The following is a 26,297-nucleotide window of genomic DNA, read 5'->3' as shown; positions in this document are numbered from 1 at the left end:
TGTGCTGTGGGAGGCGGATGGGGTAAACTTCCGCCCTCACAATAATAGAACCGATCCTCTTCTTCCTGTGTTACTGTACATTGTCCCAGGGAGTCTCCGGCAGAACAAAACCTCCCTTAGATAAACGCGGGGGACCTTTGTTGAACCGAAGCTGCTGTTAGCTCAGATCCAGGCTTTGAGTCGATGTAACATCTGTACTCTGATAAAGTTGTTCTAAGGTTGCTAGGCTCTGGTGAAGCTGGTATTTTCAGACGTTTGACATTAAAAGCTACTGATTAGTCAGACTGCACAGCTTCAGCAGGAGCTAATGGTCATTTTTTCCGTCAATGATGACGTAACACAATTATTTTGTTGACACTCCTTTTTATCATGACGATAATGACAACTGACGATCTAAACGTGGATCTTTGTTGACGAAAACTTGAGAGTTATGGTTGTGAGTTTTCGTCAACAACACAAGACTAAATAAAAATTAGCGGGTCATCGGTCGGACGTTTAAAATGCATCATTGTGCTGTAATCTGCTAAGCGATATCAGCCCTGTTGCTGCGTCCTGTTAGGTCACGCAGCCTGCCGGCCGCGCAGCGCTGCCTGACCAACGATGGCAGCAGTGGCAGGGTAAAAATAATCCAGAATGGTCCAGGTGTCTGGCAGAACACCGGCACTGCAAGCTAAACTCTGAAAAACTTTGTTCTTCCAGCTGTGCTTGTGCAGAAATGCGTCTTTCCACATGCTGCGCTTGTGCTCCACTCTAATGGTTCGCTCTCAGCAGCATGGCTCCTCCTGCTCTCGCTACTTAATAAACTATATGGGGCTGATCATCCTCTGCCAAGCGTAAAAAAAAAAACTTTGTCTGACTATCTCTATTTTATTTCTTCCCGCTAAACATGATGCTAAACATTCTTTAATTTCTACCAAAAGCAATCCCTAAATTATAACCAAATAAAATATTTATTTATATCATAGTTCTCCTTTTTATCTATTTAAATATGATGTAAATGTTTCCTTGTATTGTCACTAAAACTTTTTTTATGTTTCCTTTGAATATGTGAACATTTTAGTTAACATATTCATTCAGTTTAGGTCTGGATTGCCATGGCATTACATGGAAATTATGTAGGTTTACTCTGTATTTATTTTTTTTTATCAGAACCCTGTGAATTTAAATCTACTTTGACCCCTGAGCACCGGTAACCTAGGGTTAAATTCTTAGAAATAAAGACAAAATGGCCAAAGTACAAAAAATAATGTTTTTGTTCTTTGCTTTTTTGGAGTAATGAGGATTTTATTGATCTGTGTATAATAAAAAATTCATAGTAGATCAGGAAGCTTTTACTTTGGGATGGAAACCTTGTATGTTTAAAACCATTCCTTTATTTGGAGCTTATCTGTCTGCTATATCAACTAATATGATGTGTTGAAGTAGATCTGCTATTTTCACTTTTGTGACACACTTCTTTTTAAACTAGGGCATTAATTCATAAAAAAAGGCTTATTTGAATTTGTTTTCTGCCCAACAGCAATGATTAAGCATTCTATTACCAGCAACTGTAGCATCTAGGCTAGAGCTGTCAGTCTGGAGAAGAATCTGGTTGTTATTGTAAATTGTAAAGCTTAACTTTTCTTTGCAACATAAAAGTGACTAAAACTAGACTAAAACCTTTTTAAGTTTTAGTCGACTAAAACAGACTAAAACTATCACATATCGTAATGATTAAAATGTGACTAAAACTAATAATAATTTTCTTCCTGAAGACTAAAACTAAGACTAAATCTAAGATTTCAAAAACAACCCAGTCTATCTAGCTAGTCTCTTAAACTGGTTCCTTTTTGTTATTTGCATTAGATGCCAGTTTATGCATCTTGCTCATACAGCTAAGATTAACTAGCTTGTAACCTCATTGGTTAAAGTAACGGGTTAGATGAGCAAAAATAAGTTCCTCCCAGTTGGACAGATGAAATATCATCAAGTACATTTTTAAAAAAATCATGAAGGAATATTTTTGACTTTCTTTTTAAATTTGTGCAGAGAAGCAACCTTTTATTTTTCTACATCTGAGAGAAGCAGATGAGGAGACCTAAACAGATCCGATAGTTTTATTGTTGATGCTGTTTGTTTTTCTGACCGCTGCGGTTTCTAATGAACCATTTAAATAAATCCCCATTAGCTCTATGTGACTGAACCTTAATCCCATCAACTGGAGTCTCCAACGTGTTCTCGTCTCTGGTGCTACACGGGAACATGACTGTAAATGTGCTTCACGTTGAGCTGCAGCATCATGGCATGAGATGCAAATAACATTCAGCTCAGCGGCATCTGATAAAAAGATAAGAACCTGGGATTTCAGCTAGAAAAAGGTGGCTGAATACATATTGGCTGTTTTAGCAGCTCCATCCTCCAATGATTCTATCACAATGCTGACTGTTGGTAAGTTAACAGGAAATGAAACCAAAACCTCTAGTTTACTTTAACGCCTCAGTTGATGACTAAAAAATATTTCCAGTCAAGGGTTGGCAGTGATAATATGTTTGACTTTTCCTCCAAACAATAAATATTTAATCCTTAGTGAATCATAGGACGTGTGATGCTCTGCCTCCGTCCAGATTCTGGGTCTTTGTCGCCTCGAAACTTGATAGATAATCATCAGAAATTCCTTAATGTTAAGGACCAGATGAATTACTTTGTTCCATTCATGCTGATTTTGCATATTTTCTATCTTAGTCAGTTAAATAACCTGCTGCTGTCATTCTGCACATCTCTGATGTTGCTGCTATTTTCAAATATCCATTAAAGTAAAAATGCCCATAGCTGCATATTGGTTATTTATTCTCCAGGTGCACAGTTTTATATTGTTAATATACTTTACAGTACAGTGCTTTATTGTTTATCTTTCAACTCTTCACTAGAATACATTTTTCTAAGGTCCACATTTGTGTCTATAATCTTTTTGCTGCTGTAAACACCAGAATTTACCCATTGAGGGAAAATTAAGGGATTTTCTTTTTTATTCTATTCTAATCCAGTGGGTTTTACTAAAGTAAAGCTCTAATCCTCCGTTCTGTTATGAGCAGGTTTGTAATAAACCAGAATTTTACAATAATAAATCTGTTCCTCATCTTCAAATCTGTTTTCCCTCCCCGGTTTATTTTCTTCGGCAGGTTATTAAATACCCGTAGACACGCTGATCACGCTTCTTCTTGATCTTGTTGAGTTTGTAAGATTGTGCAATAGTTAAGTAAACAAAGTTGATTCTGATAATCAAACTGTTTGTTCTCCTTTTTCCCCCAAATTGGAATCGAAAAAAGAATCGATAAAGAATCGAATCGTTTCATAGAATCGAAAAGGGAATCGGAATCGTGAAAATATTTTCAATTCCCAACCCTAGGTAGATTGCATCAGAGCGTCAGGCCGCACAGTGGGAGAACAAACGTCATGAGCTGTGAAACTATAAATGCTGCGGTTTCGTCGTAGTTTGAGCTGTAGCTGCGTGCAACGATTGAAAATATCGCAGTGTATGCCCGGAATAAAGTGTCCAGATGCGTTTAATGCTTCTGCTGCTCCTGTGTTCGATGGCAGAGAGCAGCTTTGCTATATTTGCTGTGATCAGCGGGTAAAAAGTAGTTTGAATCTATTTTTAAGTAAGAAAGTCCTCCTGAAAACTTCATCTGTAGAGTCAGTTCATCCAGATTACCATCCTGCCTTCAAACATTATTTCGCTGTCGCAAACTCACATACCGGCGGTGCGCTGTCACTGGGAATCCCCAGCAGCAGCTGCCTCAGGCCCGCTCGCCTCTTGGGGGTTTTCTCCTACTGGAAGTAGATGTTAGTGCTTTTCAGGTCTGTGCTACAAACTGCAGGCAGCAGGATAATAAAATCTAATATATTCTGCCGGCAGGTTTCAGCATTTGAAGTTAATTTAGGCGTTAATAAACCTTTTCAGAGGAGTGATCACAGCGCTCTGCATCAGCAGCGCTGTGTCTGACTCCCTGCCAGCTCCCAGATCAGCTTCTCTGATTGGTTGATGTGGCGCGTTGAACAGCAAAAATTCTCTTTTTCCAACTCCAGCAGCTGCTGCTTCTGAAGGCGTCACGCGCCTCCGATGCTCAGAAGCTCATGAGGCGCTGCTTCAGCTGCTCTGATGCATCAAGCTGCTCTAGACGTGCTGCAGGATGTTTTAAACCATAGATTTGCATGTAAACCGGCTGCTTCAGCTGCTTAAAGCGCGTGCGGTGTGAACGTAGCATTTAGACAATGCTATGAATTGATGTCTCTGTCTCTCTCATTAACAGGATTCAGTTCAGAGGAAATCTGGAGGGAAGAAAGAGAAGGAAACTTTTTCTTTTGAATCGTTTCCAAACACTTAATCTCTATTAGCATCCTGCATATGGGCTATGGTCCCGTATGAGTCTGATGATTGTCTCCCTCTAGGCTTCTTCTAAACATATGAACAGCATTTGATAATGAAGACTGATCATGGGGAAATAAACGCGCTCATTAACAGTGAGAAGGTAATGTTCATGTTCAACCAGGGATGCAATTAAATGTCTCACTGAAGCTGTTTGCGCTCAGCTCACTCATCCGGTGGGATTATTGGAGCGCCGTTGGTGGGGGAGAGGAGAGACAGAGCAGCGGCTTCCTGTTTCATGAAACCAGTGTGAGGGGCTGACGGCGGGAGGCGGACGGCTGCTGGAGCAGCTCCAGCCACTGCTTTGGCAAAGCTGCCACCGGAACAGACGGTCCTGAACGCACACCAGCACCTGACATCGTCTCACACACACACACACACACGGTCCAAATCAAATTAGGGAGGAGATTAAATGGCACATCAAATCTACTTTACTTCCCCATCCTCCAACCCTGTAGTCCCCCGTCTTACAAAATATAAACAGCAACAGTACTCAGAGATTAGTTTGGTGGCTCGCACGTGATGACAGGAAATAATGTGCAAATAGATAAAGAAAGAACAATTCACATCCAGCCAAAGATCAAATCAACTGCAGTGATTCAAAAACTCTAAAAAGAAATTAAACACCGTTCTTCATAATATTACAATTTTGATCACATGCATTAAAATATAGAGAAGTAATGATGCAATTTTTTTCTTTATTATCAATATTATCATTATCTGCATATAAGCTGTTGTCAGGTTCAGATATCTCTGAGGGGCGTCAGGACTGGATGATACAGGGTGAGGTGCTGACTTCCTTTCTCCATCAGATCGCTGCAGTTTACCATCGCCTCTGCAGCCGTAGTACTGGTCATTGAAATACAGGGAGTGTCATGGTTTTGGTTATGTTGTGCTTTACTTTGCTCCTTGTTTCCTAGTTTTATTGGTTTAATTCCTATTTTGTTGTAGTTTCTAGATTTGTTACTTCTCAGGTTTTATTGTTGTTTTCTGTGTGTGTGTTCCTTTCCCCTTGGCTCCCTCATTGTCTCCTCACACCTGCTCCTTGTCAGCTCGTTAGCCCTCCCTTTGTCTGTCAGCTACATATACTCTCCCTCTGCAGTCACTCCTTGTTGTTGCTGGTCCTGTCGTCGCTGTTTTCCTCTCACCTCGTCTCTCCCTGGCTCCTTCCCCTGATGTCTCCATGGTTCTAGTCCGAGTTACATTTTAGTTGGATTTTGGGATTTTGCCTCTGTTATTAGTGTCTACATTAAACTACAAGAATTCATCTCAGCCTCTCTGCCTCTGCATTTGGGTCCTCTAAACCAGGCATCCCCAAACTCGGTCCTCGAGGGCCGCTGTCCTGCAGGTTTTAGAGGTTTCCTTGCTCCAGCACAGCTGATTTTAATTGAAAGCTGATTAACAGGCTTTTGGTCTACTGCAATCATTATAACCAGCTGTGCTGAAGCAGAGAAACCTCTAAAACCTGCAGGACAGCGGCCCTCGAGGACCGAGTTTGGGGATGCCTGCAAACCACAACCAAGACGTGAAAGGGAGAGCTTTGAAACGGAAAATCACTGATTGCCTCTCTAACAGGAATGACTTAGAGGTGAAATATTAAAGCTAATTCTTTAAAAAATATATATCTTAAATCTTTAACATATTGATATAAAATAATTAATAAATCCTTAAAATAATTGAATGAATACAGCATTCCAGAGATTATAAATCATAGCTTAGATCTTGGAGATGTTTCCCTGCTTTTAACCCACTTAATGGTTCGGTTAAAGTCTGATAACCAGCCATCAGTGAAGGACCCAGCCCTCCTGGAGGGCTTTCCAAAACTCTACCTTGTATAAGCAGATAACAAAACTTTATTAAATGTACCTTTTATTTGTGAAGAAATAGAATAATTCGAGCACAACAGAGCTGAATAACAATAGAGACCGTCGTCATCCTCACAGACCCATCATGTGGAGGATTTTAATCTCAGAGTTCTGCTTGGATGTGACTTTTTTAGGATGTTAAAGGAATAGTACACCCAAAACATGATTAGCCTTCATTTTCTACTCACCCCCATGCTGAACAACACTCTGGAGTACTTTTTTGATATCTCAAATGCATCTGGAGATCTGGGAGGCTTCTTGCTGTCTGCTGACATTCAAATAATGGAGGTCTATGGCGCCCGAGGCAGAAAGGTCCATAAAAGTCCACAAAAAACGTGTCAATATTCCTCCATACTGCTCGTCCAATGTATTCCAAGTGTCCTGAGTGGGTAGCGTCCATAATTTACTGGAAACTAAGTCATTTAGAATGTTTTTAGAGCATAAACAGTAGTGTATAGGATTTCCTAAAAGCGCGTTCACGAGTCTACGGAAACCACGGCAGACCAAACCAGATGAAAGTGCGCATTCAGCTCGGCAAAGAACTCATGCTCTTCCTCAACACTGAAGTCCTCAGACATTTTTCTTTCGTTGTTTCTTTCTTTGCACAGGTAAACAGCACATTTCTTCTTCTACGCTTGCATTATCGGCAGAGCAGACGCTGAATGCGCACTTTCATCTGGTTTGGTCTGCCGGCTTCCGTAGCGTCGTGAACGCGCTTTTAGGAAATCCTATACACTACTGTTTATGCTCTAAAAACATTCTAAATGACTTCGTTTCGAGTAAATTCTGGACGCTACCCACTCAGGACACTTGGAATACATTGGACGAGCAGTATGGAGGAATATTGACACATTTTTTGTGGACTTTTATGGACCTTTCTGCCTCGGGCGCCATAGACCTCCATTATTTGAATGTCAGCAGACAGCAAGAAGCCTCACAGTTCTCCAGATGCATTTGAGATATCAAAAAAGTACTCCAGGGTGTTGTTCAGCATGGGGGTGAGTAGAAAATGAAGGCTAGTCATGTTTTGGGTGTACTATTCCTTTAAGTTTCTCCTTCGCATAAAAAAATAAATAAAAACTCCAGACGTCATTTAGACGTTTGTTTTTAGGCTAAATCTGGTCGATCCATCATAGTCTTGATTTAGTCCAGAAGCTGTTGTTGAAAATTGTTTGCTCGGTCTGATTTAGACGTTGACAACCCAGTTTGTCGTCTTTTCAACGATCTGAAATTGTAGTTTTTCCATTTTTACGTTGTTTGCATGTAAATCATGTTGCCTTTTCAACCAATTTTAGCTCGGTGGGCTGCCTCCATCCAGTATTCTTCTTCTGTGCAGTTTTAGTGGGTCGACTGGTTTCTTCCAACGTATGAACCATTACAACATGGAAACAACTTTTCAGAGATTCCTCCTCTCTGACTGCAACAGAATAATTTCTCTAATATTCTTGATTTTCAAAGATCACAATGACTCATTCCCACACGGCAGCTTAGATCTGATGACACAGAGCGAGACTCTGCTGCTGAGTGGGACTTCTGAAACACCAGTGGTTTAGCAGAGGATCCCATGAAGGAGGTCGTGTTCTTTGTCACCAATCAGCTGGAGGGTAACCCGAGGCTGAGGGTGACCCGCCTCGACCTGGAGGGGGGGGGGGGAATCACTTAGTGACACGTCTTCTCTTAATGACTGTCCCATTCAGTGGGGACATCCCTGCTGAACCAATGGAGGCTCATGCAAATGCTGGGACTGGAATGAATGAAAGTAACGAGAGTAAAAACTCAGAACAGGGGGGGTTTGATTTAATGGCTTCCCTGACTGTGTATGAAAAAAATCAGGAAATAAAAAAGGTAAAAATCCTGATAATCCAAACCAGTAAAAAGTTTGACTTCACCAACAGAATAATGAATAACTTCCTGGGTGTAATGGGATGAAATCAGATCTCTTCAATAATCTCTAACCTTATAGAATCTGCTCCTCAGCTCCGTTACAGATGATACTCCTCAGACCGACATCCTCTTTTTCTGCTCTTAATAACAAATATCTTCATCTGAATGCTCGTTCTAACTACGCTTGTTTGTCAGAATAAAAACGCTTTTAGAAAATAACTGGATTATTGCTCTATTATTAATGTTTTTATTGCTCTGATGTGATTTTCTAAACAGAAAGCTCATTTTAATTAGACACTCGATTCTGTGAAGATTTTATCAAATTATTGTTTCAAGGTTTTAAGTGAAATTATTATATTTATATTTTTAAAACATTCTAATTTCTGATATAAAAAGCTAATATGAACTCAGGCCTGTTAATGTTCCTAATGGCCGCCATGCATCATGGGGTTTTCGGCTTTAGACGGTAAATCATGGCTTAATCTATGTGGTGTAACTTCTTGCTGTGAGTTGGGTTTAAGGACGGCTGTTAGCGTCTTCTGACCGAAGACAACGTCCAGTCAGGGGGGGATTTACCATTAGGCAATACTAGGCAGTTGCCTGGGGCCCCAAGTTCCTGGGCGCCCCAATTAAACTCTGTTTCCATCTATGGTTCCTACAACTACTCCTTGTTTGTGCACATTATGTTTTTGATAAAAATCCTTTGGCTAAAATGCCATCAGATCGCTTAGAATATTAAGTGTGTCTCAGCCCCCCCTTCAGTGTCCACCATATTGGATCTGTCCATTTGCTGCACATGTTCAGAAAGGTCCAAACAGACAGCAGCAAACCATTTGAAAACAAACCATGCAAAGAGCAGTGTTGCCAACTTAGCGCTTTAGTCGCTATATTTAGCCACTTTTCAGACCCCTCTAGCACTTTGATTTCTAAAAAGCTCCTAGCGCCAAATCTAGAGACTTTTTTCTGCTACTGGAGACTTTGGAGACAACATCTAAAAGCAGCGAACTCCGCTCTCCAGAGCGAGTAGATTGGTAACCCCGCCTCCTGCTCTCCTCTATCTTGTCTGCTGTCATGATTCATGCAGCTATTATTTATTCTATCTAGAGAATGGGTCTGTTTTATGTGTTGTCTTCTCAATTCAGAGGGCCCGATTGCCTGTCTCTGCCTAGGGCCCCAGATTTCCTAAATCCGCCCCTGCCTCCAATGATGATCTGACAGCAGCTACCGCCTCCTGCTGCTGTTAAACTTTAAACTGGCGAGTTGCAGTGGCGTGCTCTGCGAGGTGAACATACGGCGGACCCTAGTAGTCTCCATGGCAACTAAGGCCACAGTTACAACCCTGACAATAGCCGCATTTCCAGGACGAATGTCCGCCAAAATTTTTTATAATATTCTGCTAATGTCGAAAAAACTATTTCTGGATTTTAGAATTCCTAATGAACAAGAAATAAATTTAAAATCATTCATAAATAAGTTTGTTTCCAGTAACTTAAAAAAGAAGCCATCATCCTCCTACTACTGCCTGTTTCTTCTTCTTCTTTTGGCCGTTAGTGTCAGGTCGTTAATCATGTGACTAGTGATGAAAGAAAAACGTGTGCTTGGTGAGCTGGGGGCGGTCATACGTATCTGAATCAAAACTATAATAATTTACCATTTTATTTTACTGTGAAATGCGTTAGAAATGCTGCAAACATTAACCATATATGAATGTATGCATTTCAACCCATTCCCTGAATTCACACTACATACAAGTCATTTTATCTAACAGACACTAATCACAGGGGCAACCTTCACGAGGTGCAGCCATGATGGTACAATGACTGCTGCTTTCACCTGAAATAACCAAAAACACATTTCTAGTTGCTTTTTATTTTCTTTTTACAGCAGAAAGTTGCTTAAGAGTTCTGTGTGATGGCCAAACCCATGTCTTTTATTTATTTAATCCATATTGCAAACTAAAACATTTTTTATGCTTTAGTTTGCAATAAAACCTTATTCTTAGTTCAAATGCATGTGTTCTATTTGTAAGCGAGCACATTTATTTTACTGTATTTGTTTGCACTCATTCATATTTATTTCTGTTTTTGTCACTAATGTGTTTCTTACTTATGGTGCCTAGGAGTTTGGCCAGATAAAGATGGCAGCCGGGGTTCAGATCTGCTAAATGCAGGATGGGGAAACTGGACTGTTCCATCAGCTGCAGCTTAAAGGGGGGAATTTGAATTTTCCTTTTCTAATTTTTTGCATTCTTCACTTAGGATCTGTTTGCGGTTGGTGTGTTTTCATTTTTCTAAGATATAGTAGATTAGTTTTTTTTTTGCCAAACCTAACTGTACTACCAATGTTTGTAATTTGTGGTTGTTTATTTATCTTGATATACTGCATATATATTGTTTATTCTTAATGCACCTTCTTTAATTACTATGCCAATATGTGACCAGTGAATTTCTCCACTGTGAGATCAATAAAGCTCATCTAATCTAATCTAATCTAATCTTGTTTAGTTTGAATTACCCCTATTGTGTTGATGGTCTGATCAGCCAGTGTATGTATGTATGTATGTATGTATATATATATATATATATATATATATATATACCCTTGTGCGTCATTTCTTTGTTAGGTCAGTTATGTTTGTTTATACAGCCAGTTAGTTTGGGCACAGTTTGCTTGAGTTTAATTTTTCTCTTTTTGGTTGGCCTCTTTTATGATTTGAACCCATGTATTTTTTGAAAGTTTCTTTTTTGGGTTAGAAATAAAAAACCCTATTTTTGTATTAATTCCTGTGACTCCTCATGCTTTTCCTCTCGGTCCCTCACAGAGCTCTGTAGCCACCAATTAGCTTCATAGGCTTTAGCTTCATGGCGATACAGCCAGGAGGCAGCGGTGTTGGTTTTATAAATAAAATGTCAAAATCTCATGATATTTAAATTATTTTTAAAGTCTTCTGATCAGAATGTGTGGTTTATTTTTGCAGTGGCAGTTCACCACAATCGATTATATGTAGCGGAAACCTGTCGATATGACTGTAAAACGACTTCTTCCCACCTTTTGATCTAAAAACTTGTCATTTTCTCAAAATGTTTGAATTAAACACGTTTATTTTCATGATAACTACTTTATTTTTCTAGACTATAAGCTGCTAGTTTTTCCATGTTAGCTTACAGGTGATATTTATTCTTTATTACTATTATTATTAATATTATTGTTAGAGAAATGATTGAAGGAAGTTTTATGAAGGTTGTAGATGCTAACATACAGAGGCTCACAGGTCCAAACATCCTGCAGGACCATTAATGATGCAGACTTCAAAACACACAGTTGATATCTGACAATAAATCAGTTTATCACTTGATGAAAATTAACTGTATTATAAATTTATATTAGCTGAATAAATCATGAGGAAAAAAAATTGAGATTGAGTTGCCTTCAAGGCCAAAGGCTTCAGTGGCAGCGTCGGATCACTTTGGCTGATACCGAATTAGGATATTACGGATTATTGCAGACATTTCTGTGACAGTTTATCAATCAGCTAAATTTGTGACGGCAGCAGAAAAAAGCTGCAACCACAGGAACCAGACAGCAGCTAAAGGGGCAGTGCTGCTGCTGTGGATTCAAACAGTTTCCACCTCTTCACTATTGCTGATATCAGCAAAACCATTAAACGCCAGAAAATGGTCCCGTTTCTGCAGCTGCTCCTGTGTTCTGGGAAATCGCCACTGTTTGTTTTTCCAGAGCGGCAGGAAAATGCTGTGAGATTCGCCACAAACCGCTTGGAAGAGCAAACTTGAATAAAATATATATCTGCATCTTGGATGATGAAAGAGGCTCTGAAAGTGAACTTCCCCCAGAGACTCTAACTGCAGGCTTACACTGTAAAAACCATCTATAAATAAGCAAAAAATTCTTAAATAAATTGGATTTACCCTTAATTTGAGCAGGTAAGATGATTTACCAATGGAATGAGTATTTTTACTCTTAAAATAAGAAAATCAGATAACATGCATTTGAAATAAGACAATGCAATATTATCTTCTTATTTTAATGTGTCTCACTTATCTACTCAATTCAAGAAAAAATGCACTTATTTTAAGAAAATTGACTCATTCAAATTTTAATTTTTTGCAGTGTAGAGAGGTGAGGTTTGCTGTCATGAATAGTAAAAAGAATTTCTCAGAAAGAGCAACTTTAAATGAGTGTTTTAGAAACTGTGGAAACAAGAGAACCGAACACTAGAAAACAGAGAGCGATGATGTAACCATCGAAGGTTCCACATCCCAGCAGGAGTCGCGCTTTAATAATACTCACAGATTTTGACATTTAAAATGAGATAAAGGAGGCCTCTGATCTGCACGGCTAACTGGGACAAACGTAGGGAAGATTCATGGAAAGAATAAAGTTCAAAGCAAATATCTACAACACTATCTAACAGCTTTAATAGAAGGAGGAAATGTTCCTAAAGCTGCTGAACATTTCTGGACGTATGCCGGCGTATGTTCATGCATCATCAGTTGCAGGTCAGTTATCTGATGGATGACGTACGTTCAGTGTCAGTTCCTCATCAGTCGTGGCGTCTAGCTGATCCTAAACCTCTGCGTAACTTATCCAGAACTTCTCTCCAACGCATATAAACGTATCTGATGCGTTCCAGACGAGCGCTGAACGTGTTTCTAACTTCCAGCTACTGTATAATGGCAAAAGTACTCACTTTCCGTACTTGAGTAAAAGTACAGATACTTGTGTTAAAAAATACTCTGGTAAAAGTGGAAGTACTGATTAAACTTCTTTACTCAAGTAAAAGTAACAAAGTACAGGCTTGTAAATTTACTTAAAGTATAAAAGTAAAAGTAGAAACCACTTTTTTCATGCTGTTGCCTACATTTTAAATGGATGTCTGCCAATAGGACTAGATCTCCGTTGTGTTCATTTTCAATCATCTCGTCGTCCATGCTACTATGCTAACGCCACCGCCACCAAGCTGCAATGATTTGCCGCCAATGAATACCGCCGAATCTGTCGATTCATCTTGTAGTGGTGCGTCAAATGCAACGTAGATTCCCATCCAGTTAGACTGAATTTGGTATTGATGACATGAAAAATAATAACGGTGACTCCATTGAAATGATTCAAAGCTAAATTAAAATGTAAGGAGTAGAAAGTTCAGATATTTGTGTAAAAATGTAAGGAGTAGAAGTAAAAAGTCGCCATAAAAATAAGTAGTAAAGTAAAGTAAAAATATCAGAAAAATCTACTTGAGTACAGTTCCCATCTCTGTTGGTAGCGTTTTGGTATAAAGGAGGAAACCGTCAGTTCTCCTCCAGACTTCATCCCCATCATAGGGTGAGCCAGAAGGTGAGTGATGGATCATCCTCCCTGCGTTCACGCCCACCACCAACACACTTCCAAGCAGACATGATGCTGTTCTGCTGCCACCAGAAACCTTTTTTCTTTTTTTTCTTACAGTAAACAGCAGCTAGGTTAATACCGCCATCACAGAAATCTTTTTATCCAGTCGGTGCCTCTGGACGCATCGCTGCCCCCCCTCAGAACACTGGCTTGTGCATCATTTCATGGGCGTTATGCAGAAGTTAGTCTGTCGTTGGATAAACTATGGAAGTAAATCTGTGTCGCTGGGATTTGAATTAAAAATGCCTGAAATATAAATGTCGTATGTTTCTACTTACTGTTTCAGTGTTAAAATATAATCAGAACACATTTTTGACCTAAAAAAAATTACTATTTCAAAGTGATTACATTTTCAATACTTATTTTTCAGTTTAGTTTTTCAGTGTTAAAAAAATCTGCATATAAAAAAAATCAAGCTCAATATTTTCAGCCTCCTGAGATTCAACTGGCTCTATTTCACTGTCTTAAAGGCATACTATGCAACATTTTTCAGTTAGTTAATGTGTTCCATAACGTTTTGGATGATTAAATGAGTCATTTCAGGTCGAACAAAGGTATTCTCGGCCGCCCTGGTGGTCTGTGGGGGAAATACTGCACTTGCAATTGCAGGAGCCCTCGGCCCACACCCACAGGCTCAGAAGTCTCGCGAGAGTCGGTCTTGCTTTACGGCGAGAACTGCTACACGCCCCCAGTTAAAAGCATGCTCGTTGCTAGCACAGTGGCGATATTTGTGCAGTTATGCTACGTTCACATCGGACGCAGCAAAAGCAGCAAAATCGCGTCTGCTGCTTCATTTTTGCTGCTTGTACCAGTTAGTTCTGACGCGCGGCTGAAGCAGCTTTGCTGCTCTGGCTGCGCGGTGCAAAAGTGTGTCTGAAGCGCGTTGGGTGGAGCTTCACTATCCTTTCTCTGCCTTGCAGCTATATTTGCTGTGATCAGTGGGAATAAAGTAGTTTTAATATGTTTTTAAGTGAGAAAATACACCTGAAAACTTAAAGGGATAGTTCGGTATTTTTGACATGAATCTGTATGGCATCCCGATCACCAGCGGCATGCAATCACACTGACTTACCCCTGGCAGCGTCCTGTGAGCAGAGTTATCGTCCAGTTTTGGTCAAGCCGAAAGTAGTCCTGCAGGTTTTTAGGAACAGCGAAATAAAACTTTTCTCTTCCCAAAACATTATGTGTCCAAAAGAGTGATATTTTCGCATCCCAAAAACATTGTAGTGGAAAAAGTCACACGTCGTTATCAATTGGTCCTATTTTCTCTCTGTTCGTATCAGTGCGCGCCGTCATTCAGACAGCAAGCCCAACACCAGCCATGTCTCCTTCCGCGGCGGAGGGAGACATGGCTGTCTTATGTCTGCATATAAATATGTCAAAACATATTTATATGCAGATTTTTTTTAACACTCAAAAATTCAACTGAAAAATAAGTATTGAAAATGTAATCACTTTGAAAAAGTAATGTGAACTTTTAGCTTGAAGAGAAAATAAATGAAATTTCAACTGTGTAGAAATACGGAGCCCCTCTCACGCAATAAGTATAACGTGCGCACGAAATACTTATTAATAATATCAATAAATCGGCCCCTGTTTTCAGGCTTATGTTAACTGTAATGACTTATCTTGGACAGGCTGCTATGTAAACAGGCCTTTAGTCCTTCGTTTAGCTATGCTGCGGTTGTTTACACTACGCCTTTTCCACCTAAAATAGCATCTTAGCAACAAATGTCACGTGACTGGCGGAGACCGACTGGGTAAGCAAATCGAGCGCGCCTTAGACCTTAGAGAAGGCGCGCTCGATTTGCTTACCCAGTTGTCCAGGAATGATATTAATATTATTAATAAGTATTTCGTGCGCACGTTATACTTATTGCGTGGCCACGAAATAGTATTTCGTGGCCACAATTAAAACATTTTTTTGACCATGTCATCAGAGGGGCTCCGTATAGAAATAATGACAATTAATTTTTTTTCAGGTCAAAAATGTGTTCTGAATATATTTTAACACTGAAACAGTAAGTACAAACATACAGAGGTGGAAACAGTACTAAAAAATTGTAATTGAGTAAAAGTATCTTTACTTTGCCTAAATTCTACTCAGAGTAAAAGTAAAATTACCCATCTCAAAATTTACTCAAGTAAAAGTAAAAAATTACTTCATTTAAAATGTAATTTGAGTAAAAGTTACTTAGTTACTTTGAGTTATTTAATGCAAAAAAAGGATGAGTCATGAATGGAATTAAGCACAAGGTGTTTTAATCGATTTCAAGGCGAATTTCAGTGGACATCCACACTTGCAAAAGATCTGCTGGGCTAAGGAACATACTTCCTCACAGCACAAGGACAGTCACAACCTGAACCATAAAGTGCAAACTATTTTCAATCCTACTGTCCAACAGACACCATGATAACTAACTTACCGCCACATTTTTTCGTAAATTGGATGTTGATGTTTTAAATGCCGAAAGCTCCGTTTTGCTGGGCAGGCACATGTTGCACTGCATTATCACATTGTTCCCTTTTGTGCATTTGGAAACAAATAATCCTTCCAAATATGGCCGAGAGTTTTTCTGGCTTTCGTCTCCAGAATATGTTTCCTCTTCAGGCCTTTCCTCATCCATACTCCCTAAATTGTGATTAGCAACTGCCATCTTCCGAAGCGCAGCACTGGATTATGGATTACAAAGGGTAATTACAAGGCAGGGCCACATTTAATTTTTTCACCATCAGTATTTTTTATTTTTACTTTCCACTCCTGGAAACATACAACATTTAAATTTTAGGGGCATTTTGAATTCAATTCCTAGCGACACAGATTTACTTCCATAATATAATATCTGGACTTGTTAGGAATACTCTATGTATTCACCTAAAATTGAAAGGTGTGACAGGAGCCTAAACAGATTTGAGCCAGCTTGTCTTTACTGTAAGCAGAGGGGAAATTTCAGAGCTGTACCGACAGCTGACTGACAGCAACAGGTGGGGGAGGGGGGTGCCGAGCTAATTTATGCTCCAGAGAGTAGGACTTTTTTTTTTCCTTTACATATTAACAAGACTTCAAATCTTTAAGCGAACCCCCCCCCGATGACCTTTAGCCTGTTTGTATCCATCAGCTTTCAGAGGGAGTTACATGTTAGGCCCCGTCCACACGAAGTCAAAACGAACACGAAATGCTAATATTTTCCAGAACGTTTGTCGTAAAGACGGAGACGTAAAATAAATGTGATCATCCACAGGAATGCATGAAAACGCCGCAAAATGTATGCCAGGCCTGTAAGTGGCTCTGTGGTGCCAAAGCAAAAATAGGCGACGAAACGTTGGGCATGCGCACTAATATTTATACATGGTTGCCCTGCGGGTCCATTTTCGTAGTTCAGTCAAATTCAGGTGCTGAACTATGTCGTCCATATTGCTCTGTTCTTCCTGGAGATATTCCAGAAGAAGAAGATTCTGTTGTAAGCCCGACAGCAGGGTGAGTAACATGAGCAGCAACCATTCAACACAGTACAGCGCCATTGTTGTTGTGATACTGTGTCGCGCATGCGTGTTTAGAGGCGACGCTATGACGCATGCGTGTAAAAAAAATAAATGTTTGCGGTTAGAGCTTAAAGATGGAAACGCGAAAACGGTGTTTCAAAATCTTCCCACTCTGAAGGCTTTATAAAAAAAAGATTGTTTACATTCCCCCAAAACGCCGGCTTCGTATGGATGAGAGGCTGGTTTGGTGAAAAATGTGTGCGTTTAGGCCAGGGTTTGACTTCGTGTGGACGGGGCCTTTATGTGTTAGAACCTGACCCCCCCCCAGTTCCAGCAGTGCCGCCCTGCAGACGATGGGCTATAATCTGATCGCTCTGTCTGGTTCCCTGCTTCAAATGTACCTCGACAGCATCCCTGAGCTGAACGTGCACAGATATACCTCAGAGATAAACCTCCTCTCCTTTCAAGAGGAAGACTAATGACGTTTATTCAACCTGGTCAGGTGCTTCAAATTAAAGCGGCCATAAAATGAAGACGCATCAGATGCTCTCCTCCATGTAAAGGTTTTTATTTATGTTCTCACTAAAGCTGAATACAGATAAAAAGGCAAAGCGCTCTGAATCATCCGCACTATGAAGGGCGCTAAGCTAGGAAAAAAAAAGGAAATGATTCAATAATTCATGAGAACAGAGTTCTCCTGGCGGGGGCCGTGGATCTGCAGATGAAGCTGGAACAGTCGGCTGAATGCCCACATTTTCCATTCCTCCTTCAAATCAGCAGAAAAGCAGCACTGAGCTAAACGGAAAAGCTTTCTGCTGTAAATCCGCGAGCGCCGCGTCCCCTCGGACTGCTTCCACTGCACACAGTCCAGATCCAGACCGTAGGCGTCCTGTGTGACGGTTTGAACAGAAACTGGTGTAAAAATAAATTCTACTTTATCTACAAAGGAAGTGACTCTCTGTTGATCAGAACTCAGAGATTAACTGACATGCGTGCTGATCTATTTAAAGCAGATCTAACGTAGAGGAAACCCATTCTGGTCATCAAAGCAGGTCTACAACCTCCTCGTTAGCCTGAAGGTCTTCATTACAGAATAAAACCGGGGGGGGGGGGGGGGGGGGGGGGGGGGGGGGATTTACCATTAGGCAATACTAAGCTGTTGCCTAGGGCCCCAAGTTCCTGAGGGCCTCATAAAACTCTGTCTTATCATTAAACCCCTGCCTGTCTTTGCCAAGGGCCCCACATTTCCTAAATTCGCCACTGAATAAAACAACAACCTGATCGTTCCAGAACCCAGAATGGATCATAAATAAGTCATGATCATTCATTTCGGATTCTGAACATGATGTGAATTGACTGATATTCCTTGAGTATTATGGTTTATATCTATTAATTAATGCGGTACTCAGGGAAGCCTATATAGATAAAAACTGTAGGCGGGTTCTGGAACCCTTCTCCACTTCGACCCGCAAAGTCTGTTTCTCCTTTCATGCTGTGGGACATTATTCTAATTATACACAAGATACAGTTATGTTTATGTATTTTACATGATATTTGGACCCTTCCTGTGTCAAATGAGGAAAGTTCTCACTGCAACTTTTAATAGAACAATTAATTTAAATTAATTTCTTTTTTTGTTTCTGCATTTTTTATTTTATTTTATTTATTTTTTATTTTTTCTGTTTTATCTTCCTGTATTTTAATCATGTAAAGCACTTTGCATTGTCTTTGTACTGAATTGTGCTATACAAAAAAATTTGCCTTGCCTTGCCAGGAATAGTACACCCAAAACATGATTAGCCTTCATTTTCTACTCACCCCCATGCTGAACAACACTCTGGAGTACTTTTTTGATATCTCAAATGCATCTGGAGATCTGGGAGGCTTCTTGCTGTCTGCTGACATTCAAATAATGGAGGTCTATGGCGCCCGAGGCAGAAAGGTCCATAAAAGTCCACAAAAAACGTGTCAATATTCCTCCATACTGCTCGTCCAATGTATTCCAAGTGTCCTGAGTGGGTAGCGTCCATAATTTACTCGAAACAAAGTCATTTAGAATGTTTTAGAGCATAAACAGTAGTGTATAGGATTTCCTAAAAGCGCGTTCACGAGTCTACGGAAACCGCGGCAGACCAAACCAGATGAAAGTGCGCATTCAGCGTCTGCTCTGCCGATAATGCAAGCATAGAAGAAGAAATGTGCTGTTTACCTGTGCAAAGAAAGAAACAACGAAAGAAAAATGTCTGAGGACTTCAGTGTTGAGGAAGAGCATGAGTTCTTTGCCGAGCTGAATATTTGATAAAACTTTGGTTAGCATTAACTTTAGCAAAATCTGGCGACTCGGGCGTACAGGTGGCGCAGTGTTTAGGGCACACGACCCATGTACTTAGTCCTCGATGCGGCCAACCCGGGTTTGAATCTGACCTGTGATCTGTCAATCTGGCAAATATCTGGCTAACTGTATATTAAAAGTTGGAATGAGAGAGGGATGCACCAAGAGGCTCTCAACTTGCAGCTATCTCCTGTAACGAGTTTAATCGATTCCACACACAGAACCGATACAGTCGGTTTTACATGGTCTTGGTTTAATTAGCTGCTGCTGCTCGGTGCAGACCAGTAACTCTGACCTCAATGACTGTTCAAACATCTTATATCAGACATACTGGGTTTTTCATATCGTTAGAAAGAGCGAAGCTAGAGTCAGACACTATTTCCCATGCAGCGTCTCTAGCTGTTGGATGCCTGCGGACAGACATTTCCACAGCTCTTAAAGCAACGAGCGTGACTCTGCTTCATGTATAATTGATAATTACATTACCAGTTGGCTGACATGCACATGGCTGACATTTACCACTTAAACGAGACGTACCTTGTGACTTCCTGGAAGCATTTTGCTCTCCGGGAAGAGGAATGATGTGAAAAAAATAAATTCTGTCTTCAAGTAATTTATCCTAAAGAGTGTTCAGCCGACTCCTGGTTCCAGGATGGGAAGCTAAGAGAATCTTCTTCTCTAGAAAACATCTCCCTGTTGTTAGGTATGATCATTGCACCAGGAGATAGGCTGCTTCCAGGAATCAATACATTTCCAGCTGGTTGAACCAGACAGATGTAGTATTTTCCTGGTCAGTGAACGCAGAGCTGATAACTGATAGCAACACCACTAGAGTTAGCTAACTATAAATCAATGGCGTGTTAAGTCAGACAAAGCAGGAGGTGGAAGGAGTTGCTTAAATGAAACCTGTTCAAGCAAAGAAAGAACAAAACATTCAACAGATAACAGGAAGGCTGAAGGTTTCACAGCAAGGGTTCCCTGGTTTGTTGTTTCAGCCTGTCTGTCATGATCAGGGGCGGAGCTAGATGGGGGGCCAGGGGTGGCCATGGCCACCCTTACCCAATCATTGGCCACCCCTGTGGCCACTCCTACCATTTTTCTCCTTTAATACAGACGGCGGCAGCAGTAATACTCTCAAGTGGAATGTTCCTCCTTATTTAACATTTTAATTTTTCATATATTAAAGTTAAACATGGTTAATTATGCACATCAATATACTAAATAAAATAAACTGAATTCAAGCTCTTTTCAGAAAAAGATTTTGTCTTATTGGGTAAAGAGAAAATTATGTCTTTGCAAGTCATCTAGGAGTATTCAGGGAAATCAGAGATAAATAACTACTTTAATAATAATGAATCAGTTTAATGTGGATATTATTAGGTTTAAAATTTTATTTTATGCAGAATGATTATTGAAAAAGTATGTAAGTAATGACAATGATTAAGAACTCAAACTTGAAAGAATTTTCTAATTTACACCTTTAATTTAGACAGTATGGATGTTTAAATATATAATTAATATATTAGCAAAGGTAGGAAAATTATAGTTAGTCTTTATTTAGAAAATATGGACGATGTTGATGTTCATTTTCCTTTAGGAACAGTGTGGATTGACCCTGAGGTCCTGGCGCCCATCGTTTTCGCCCACCCCTCGGTGTGCATCGATTATCGCCTGGCCACCCTTATTAACATTCTCTGGCTGCACCTCTGGTCATGATCCAAAGAAATTTGCATTTAAAACTGTTGGAAAGCCTCCAAGGTAAAGAAAGAGGTTTAACTCCTCCAGGCCCGTAGGTGGCGCACTGGTGCTGCCCGGTCATGCAAAAAACAACAGTTTCTAAGCCACTTTCCTTCTTTACGTCAACATCAACGCTAAAAAGCTTGATCAACGATCAATGTTCACCCTAGTTTTCCTTTCTTGTTTTATATATGTTGTATTAATCGCTGGTATAAAAAAGTCGTAGCTTTGCCTCCTTTGGTTACGCTAGCTGCTCTAGTCGCTATCACAAGATTCTAATCGCTGGGTCCGTTTTTTGCAGCCACTGCTCTGTCGCAATCTGTCACTACCCGATCCGTCCCGGAAGCACGATCTGTCCTGCTTATGCGCGAACACAATAAGATTCACGTCACTGAAATGTATGATAACGGTACTGAAATTACTTATTTATATACTTAAAACATTAAAGAATAATAACCTACAATGTATAGAAAATATTGAAGACTTTTCTGGAAGAAATGGATCCATTTTACATTCTCTCCATTGTATTGCGTTACGTCATCATAGGGCATGCTCAGAACAGTAACAGTAACGTTCAAAGTGTAAGTGTTTTTTATGTATTGCATTTTTTATTTTTTTAGAATATGCAATATTTACGCACATACAAAAATATTTAAAGCAACCCCCCACCTGAAAAATACAAAAGAGTAAAAAAGTAAGAAAAACGAAGTATCGCCTACATGGAAGTTGTTCGGTTTGCGCATGTGCAGGACGTATCGTACTTCTGCGACGGATCGGGTTGTGACACAGTCACACAGTGTGACGTCTCCTCTGCTTTATTTAGCAGGAGGCTAAAGGAAAAGCTCAGCCACAGACAGGCGGACTGAAAACAGGTCATGGTCAGTAAAAAATTTTTAAAAATAATATTCGTTGTGATCATTGAGTCTGGGAGCGGCCATTTTTGCCCAAATATAGTAACCCCTCCCTCCTGCCATCTTCCAGCAGTGACATCACGGTGCGGTAAGCCTAGCGCCATTCTCCTCGCTTTACAAGCTAAATCAATGGGAACTACTAGACACATCTGCAATCAACAACAATTATTGAAGATTTCCAGAGGACTTCACCATTGAAATTCACCAGAGCTATAGTGAAACTGACAATGCCCACGTGCATAGCAGCTGGATGCTGGAATACATCGGGTAAAAGTGAAAATAAAAGAGTTATTCCACCTTTCTGATTCCTGATCCTCCACGGACGGGTTGGTCGTTGGATCGCCAACTTGAAGAGGGAGGATTTGCCATCGAACTTCTGGCCAGAGAAAAAACCCGTAATATGTAGCTAACATTTGGAAGAAGAATGTTTTCAAGATTACTTGGATAATAGCGCGTTGTGACAAACACCAGATACAGCACTGGGACTTGATCAACAGCCGATACCGCACCGTGACGTCACTAACCAGTAGGTGGCAGTGGTGTTCTTTGACAAACATGGATGCCTCCAGTAAAGCACATTCACATGAAAATTACTCTGAATTAAAAACACTGATCATTTATTGAACAGGATGGAATCATTTCACATTTAAAGAACTTTCAGAAGTTTGAATTCTGAATATGAGCGACTTTTCCTTTAATAATAAAATAGGTTTTTACTTCTAAACTAATATTAATTGAGGCTTAAAAAATATCTTTGTTGTTGTTTACTGTATATTACCTATGTAACTTTGTGTTTCTTGGCCAATAAGGGTTATATAAAAACAAATTAAGTGCATCTGACTGTTGCATCACAGCAAAAAGTTACTATGTTAATATGTAGCCAACATTTGGAAGAAGAATGTTTTCAAGATGACTTGGATAATAGCGCGTTGTGACAAGCACCAGATACAGCACTGGGACTTGATCAACAGCCGATACCGCACCGTGACGTCACAAACCAGTAGGTGGCAGTAGTGTTCTTTGACAAACATGGATGCCTCCAGTAAAGCACATTCACATGAAAATTACTATTAATTAAAAACATAATTTATTGAACATGATATAATAATTTCATATTTAAATTACTTTTAGAGGTTTGTATTCTGAATATAACCGGACTTTTCCTTTAAATCTGACTTTCCAGGTAATTCTAAGATTAGAACATCCTAGAACCAGAACCATCCTCTCTCAGGCCAAACTTCTCTGAATCAGAACATCAATCCATCTCTTTAAAGTCATCTTTAGCCGCCGTCTGTGTTTTTGTGTAGATCTGATATTTTAGGCGAGCTTTCAGAGCCAGTTTACATGTGGAAATGCGTGGGCTGCGTTGCCTCGTGCTGAGGTGACAAACTGGAACAAACCACTGAAAACAGAACTTCTGCTGCTCTATAGGGGACGGTGAAAATGGCATCCCAAAGACCAGACTGCCTCGTTTTCTCTCATCCATCAGACAGAGAACGACTTCAGCCCTGATGCGTTGAGCTACAGACGTTACAGTAATACATTCGAATATTCAAAACGGCCTTTAATCTGCTTTAAGAAGCTGTTTTTCCATGACGAACATCATGTGAGCTCAGCATGGCATGAAGTCGCTCTCTATTAACCAGTCATGTCTGCTGAGAAACCTTGACCTGATGTTTCCTCTTGAAGGCAGCAGCTCGGTGAGGCGGACGCCTCGATGCTCGCTTCAAGAACTCGTTTTAAAACCTCCTAAAAACCAGAGAAATAAATGACCTCCTGCTTCTTTAGTTTCATCGTCTCCACCTTTCAGGGGGCATCTGTATGAATTTATCTCCGCATGATTTACATTTTCACTCAAAGAAATAAACCCCACAGCTTAATGCTGCCACCGCCGTGTTTTTGCAGCGATGTGCAAACAAACCATTTGAGATTGTGACTGAAAAGCTGAGGATGTTTCATTAAACCCAGAAACTGTTTCTCTGCTTTGGGAGATTTCAGTCAGACCTGGAGGTTTCTGTTAAAGACAGAAAAATTCTGGTTCACAGTAAAAGACATGCAGGAAACACAGCAGAACATCAGCCAGTAGTTCCAGTCAGCACTAGTTTCTGACTCGTCTTTTCAGCCATTATAGAGAAACTCTAAAAGAGTTTAAAAAAAGACACTTTGTTACCAAGTTTGAAGGCGTTTCTCTTCCCATCCAGGAAGATTTTTCAATTCAAATGTCAGAATTAGCGGCAGAATTGCCTTGTTTTGACTTAGAAAACATGCAAAAAGCAAAAACAAGGCTTAGTTGGGCTACTTTATAAAGCAACCCTATTTCTGACATTTTGAATTAAAAAATCTTCCTGGATGGGAAGCAAAACATCTTCAAACTTGGAAACACATTTTGTTTTTTTTACTTTTTTTGCAATGACTATGACCTGGATGACTGAGAATCTTCACCAGCATGTTAGAGAAATCTCCTAAGCTCCAGGATATTTATTCCCGTCTTTCTACTCGTTCATATCTTTGAACAAAAAAGACGGACCGGATGATCAGAAAATCCCTCTAGAGTAACTGAACTTTGCTCCAGCTTAATCAGATCAGAAATTAGACCTCCGCTGGTTGTCCTGACACCTGACCCTTTCACTCTACATGTAGGCCTACTTCCTGTCTGATTAGTGTCAGGGGAGATCAATAATATGAGCTAAAAAATGTGTTAATAAAATTTAGTTTATTTCTATAGCTCCAATTCACATCATGTCATCTCAAGGCACTTTCCAGTTCACCAGATCATCCAGTCTGATTGATTCAAAGTTTTCTATCTAAGGAAAACCAGCTGACTGCATCGACTCATTGACTCTTCAGCAATCCCTCACACATAGCATGCTTGAAGCGACAGTGGAGAGGAAAAACTCCCTTTTAACAGGAAGAAACCTCCAGCAGAACCAGGCTCAGTGTGAGCGGCCGTCTGCCGAGGCCGACTGGGGTTCAAGTATTTCACACGTTGATAAAATATAGAAATGTGTGTGGAAGAAAACAAGCTGTGAAGTTAGATTTTTCCCATGAGAAATACCAGACTTTTTTTTTTAAGAGAAAATGTCGCTTTAAGCTCCCGCTGCTTTCTTCTCCGTCTACATTTCTAGGTCATCTAGATTTGGGTCGGTTAAAGCAGAACTACAGACATTAATAAACTGAACCTATTCCTGTAGGTTAGGGTTAAGGTGAAGCCGAACCCTGCAGGGCGACAATCATAAACCCGACTTCTAAAACCAACGTCGATTAACCGTTGACACAACCTCCATCTTCAGTTTGTCCTTTAGATCGGAATCATTCACCAAGGAGGGGCCGGTTGGTCCCACTGGGAAGGAACCGACAGGAGAACATCTACCAGGGAGGTTTTTTTTTCTTCCATTTTTGAGAAAGTGAAAATGTCTTGAGAGCTGTACTGAACGACATTTCTTTTAGTATATATGGTGTGTAAAAAAAATGACAATAAAGTCTAAGTGTTTTACAGAGGAAAGTAACGTTTGAGGAGACCTTAAGATACCCAAACACTTCAGCAGCAATTTAAACTAGATCAATAGAAGGGAACATCAGATCCATGATGCTTACAGAGCACGAGATCAATCTTCATAATTTATTGGTTAGAAGTTTAGCTTTAAATGAAGTTATGATTTGATGGTGATTGGAGGCAGCGTGGCCCCCCAGACTGAACTAAATCCTTTACTTTAAGAGGGTTTAGGTATAAAAACAGCTCCTGTTGATGCTGATCCTCTAATGAGGGTCAGATGTTTGAAATGATTGGTTTCTAGATTGGGCCCCAGGGGCCCCGTCCCTGCAGGGCCCATGACTCCATCATGTCTCCTGACCAAACTATGACAGGAACTACCAGCTGAACCGGGAGAGAGAAAAAAAGATGAATATGTTGAACTCAGATCGTCTCCTAATAACTCATCTAACGGTTCCGCCTCATTCTGCCCTCCTAAAGGAGAAGCAGCGGACCGGGTAACGGGAACCAGACCCCCGCTTCTGACCCACATCCACACCGGCAGGGCTCGTTCGGGCCCGGATACTCACGCTCTGTGCCTGGAGAAGCCCATGGATAACAGCACGTCCAGGTTGGAGCTGGATTTCACCGAACCCCGCCGGCTTTGCCGGAGCCTCCGGGGGAGAATCTTGCTGTACAGGTCCTCCTTGGCCGCCATGGTCCGGTCCGAGACAGAGTCCGTTAGAGCGGGCGGGTCAGGGCCCCGGTTAGTCCATGAGCCCCCCGGGAGGGTCCGCAGGAGCCG

General features: G+C 40.4%; 1 protein-coding gene across 2 annotated transcripts in view; it reads right to left on the bottom strand.

Moving 5' to 3' along the window:
* The window catches only part of ubash3bb (ubiquitin associated and SH3 domain containing Bb), a 74,792-nt gene extending 48,513 nt beyond the window's left edge, over positions 1-26,279 (bottom strand). Inside the window, exon 1 of one of the 2 annotated variants that reach the window (XM_038303143.1) lies at positions 26,083-26,279. In XM_038303143.1, coding sequence (XP_038159071.1) covers positions 26,083-26,210 — 128 coding nt within the window. In that variant the 5' untranslated portion in view covers positions 26,211-26,279. Of the gene's footprint in view, positions 1-19,912; positions 20,070-26,082 lie in introns of those variants that run through there. The other variant, XM_038303144.1, reaches the window with a different exon arrangement.
* Between the last annotated feature and the right edge of the window lie 18 nt (positions 26,280-26,297).

This window comes from Cyprinodon tularosa, unplaced genomic scaffold (genome assembly GCF_016077235.1).
Source record: "Cyprinodon tularosa strain WSP-4 unplaced genomic scaffold, ASM1607723v1 ctg506, whole genome shotgun sequence".
NCBI classification, from domain to species: domain Eukaryota; kingdom Metazoa; phylum Chordata; class Actinopteri; order Cyprinodontiformes; family Cyprinodontidae; genus Cyprinodon; species Cyprinodon tularosa.
Note: the sequence above shows the minus strand (reverse complement) of the source record. Positions and strands in the feature narration are given on the sequence as shown.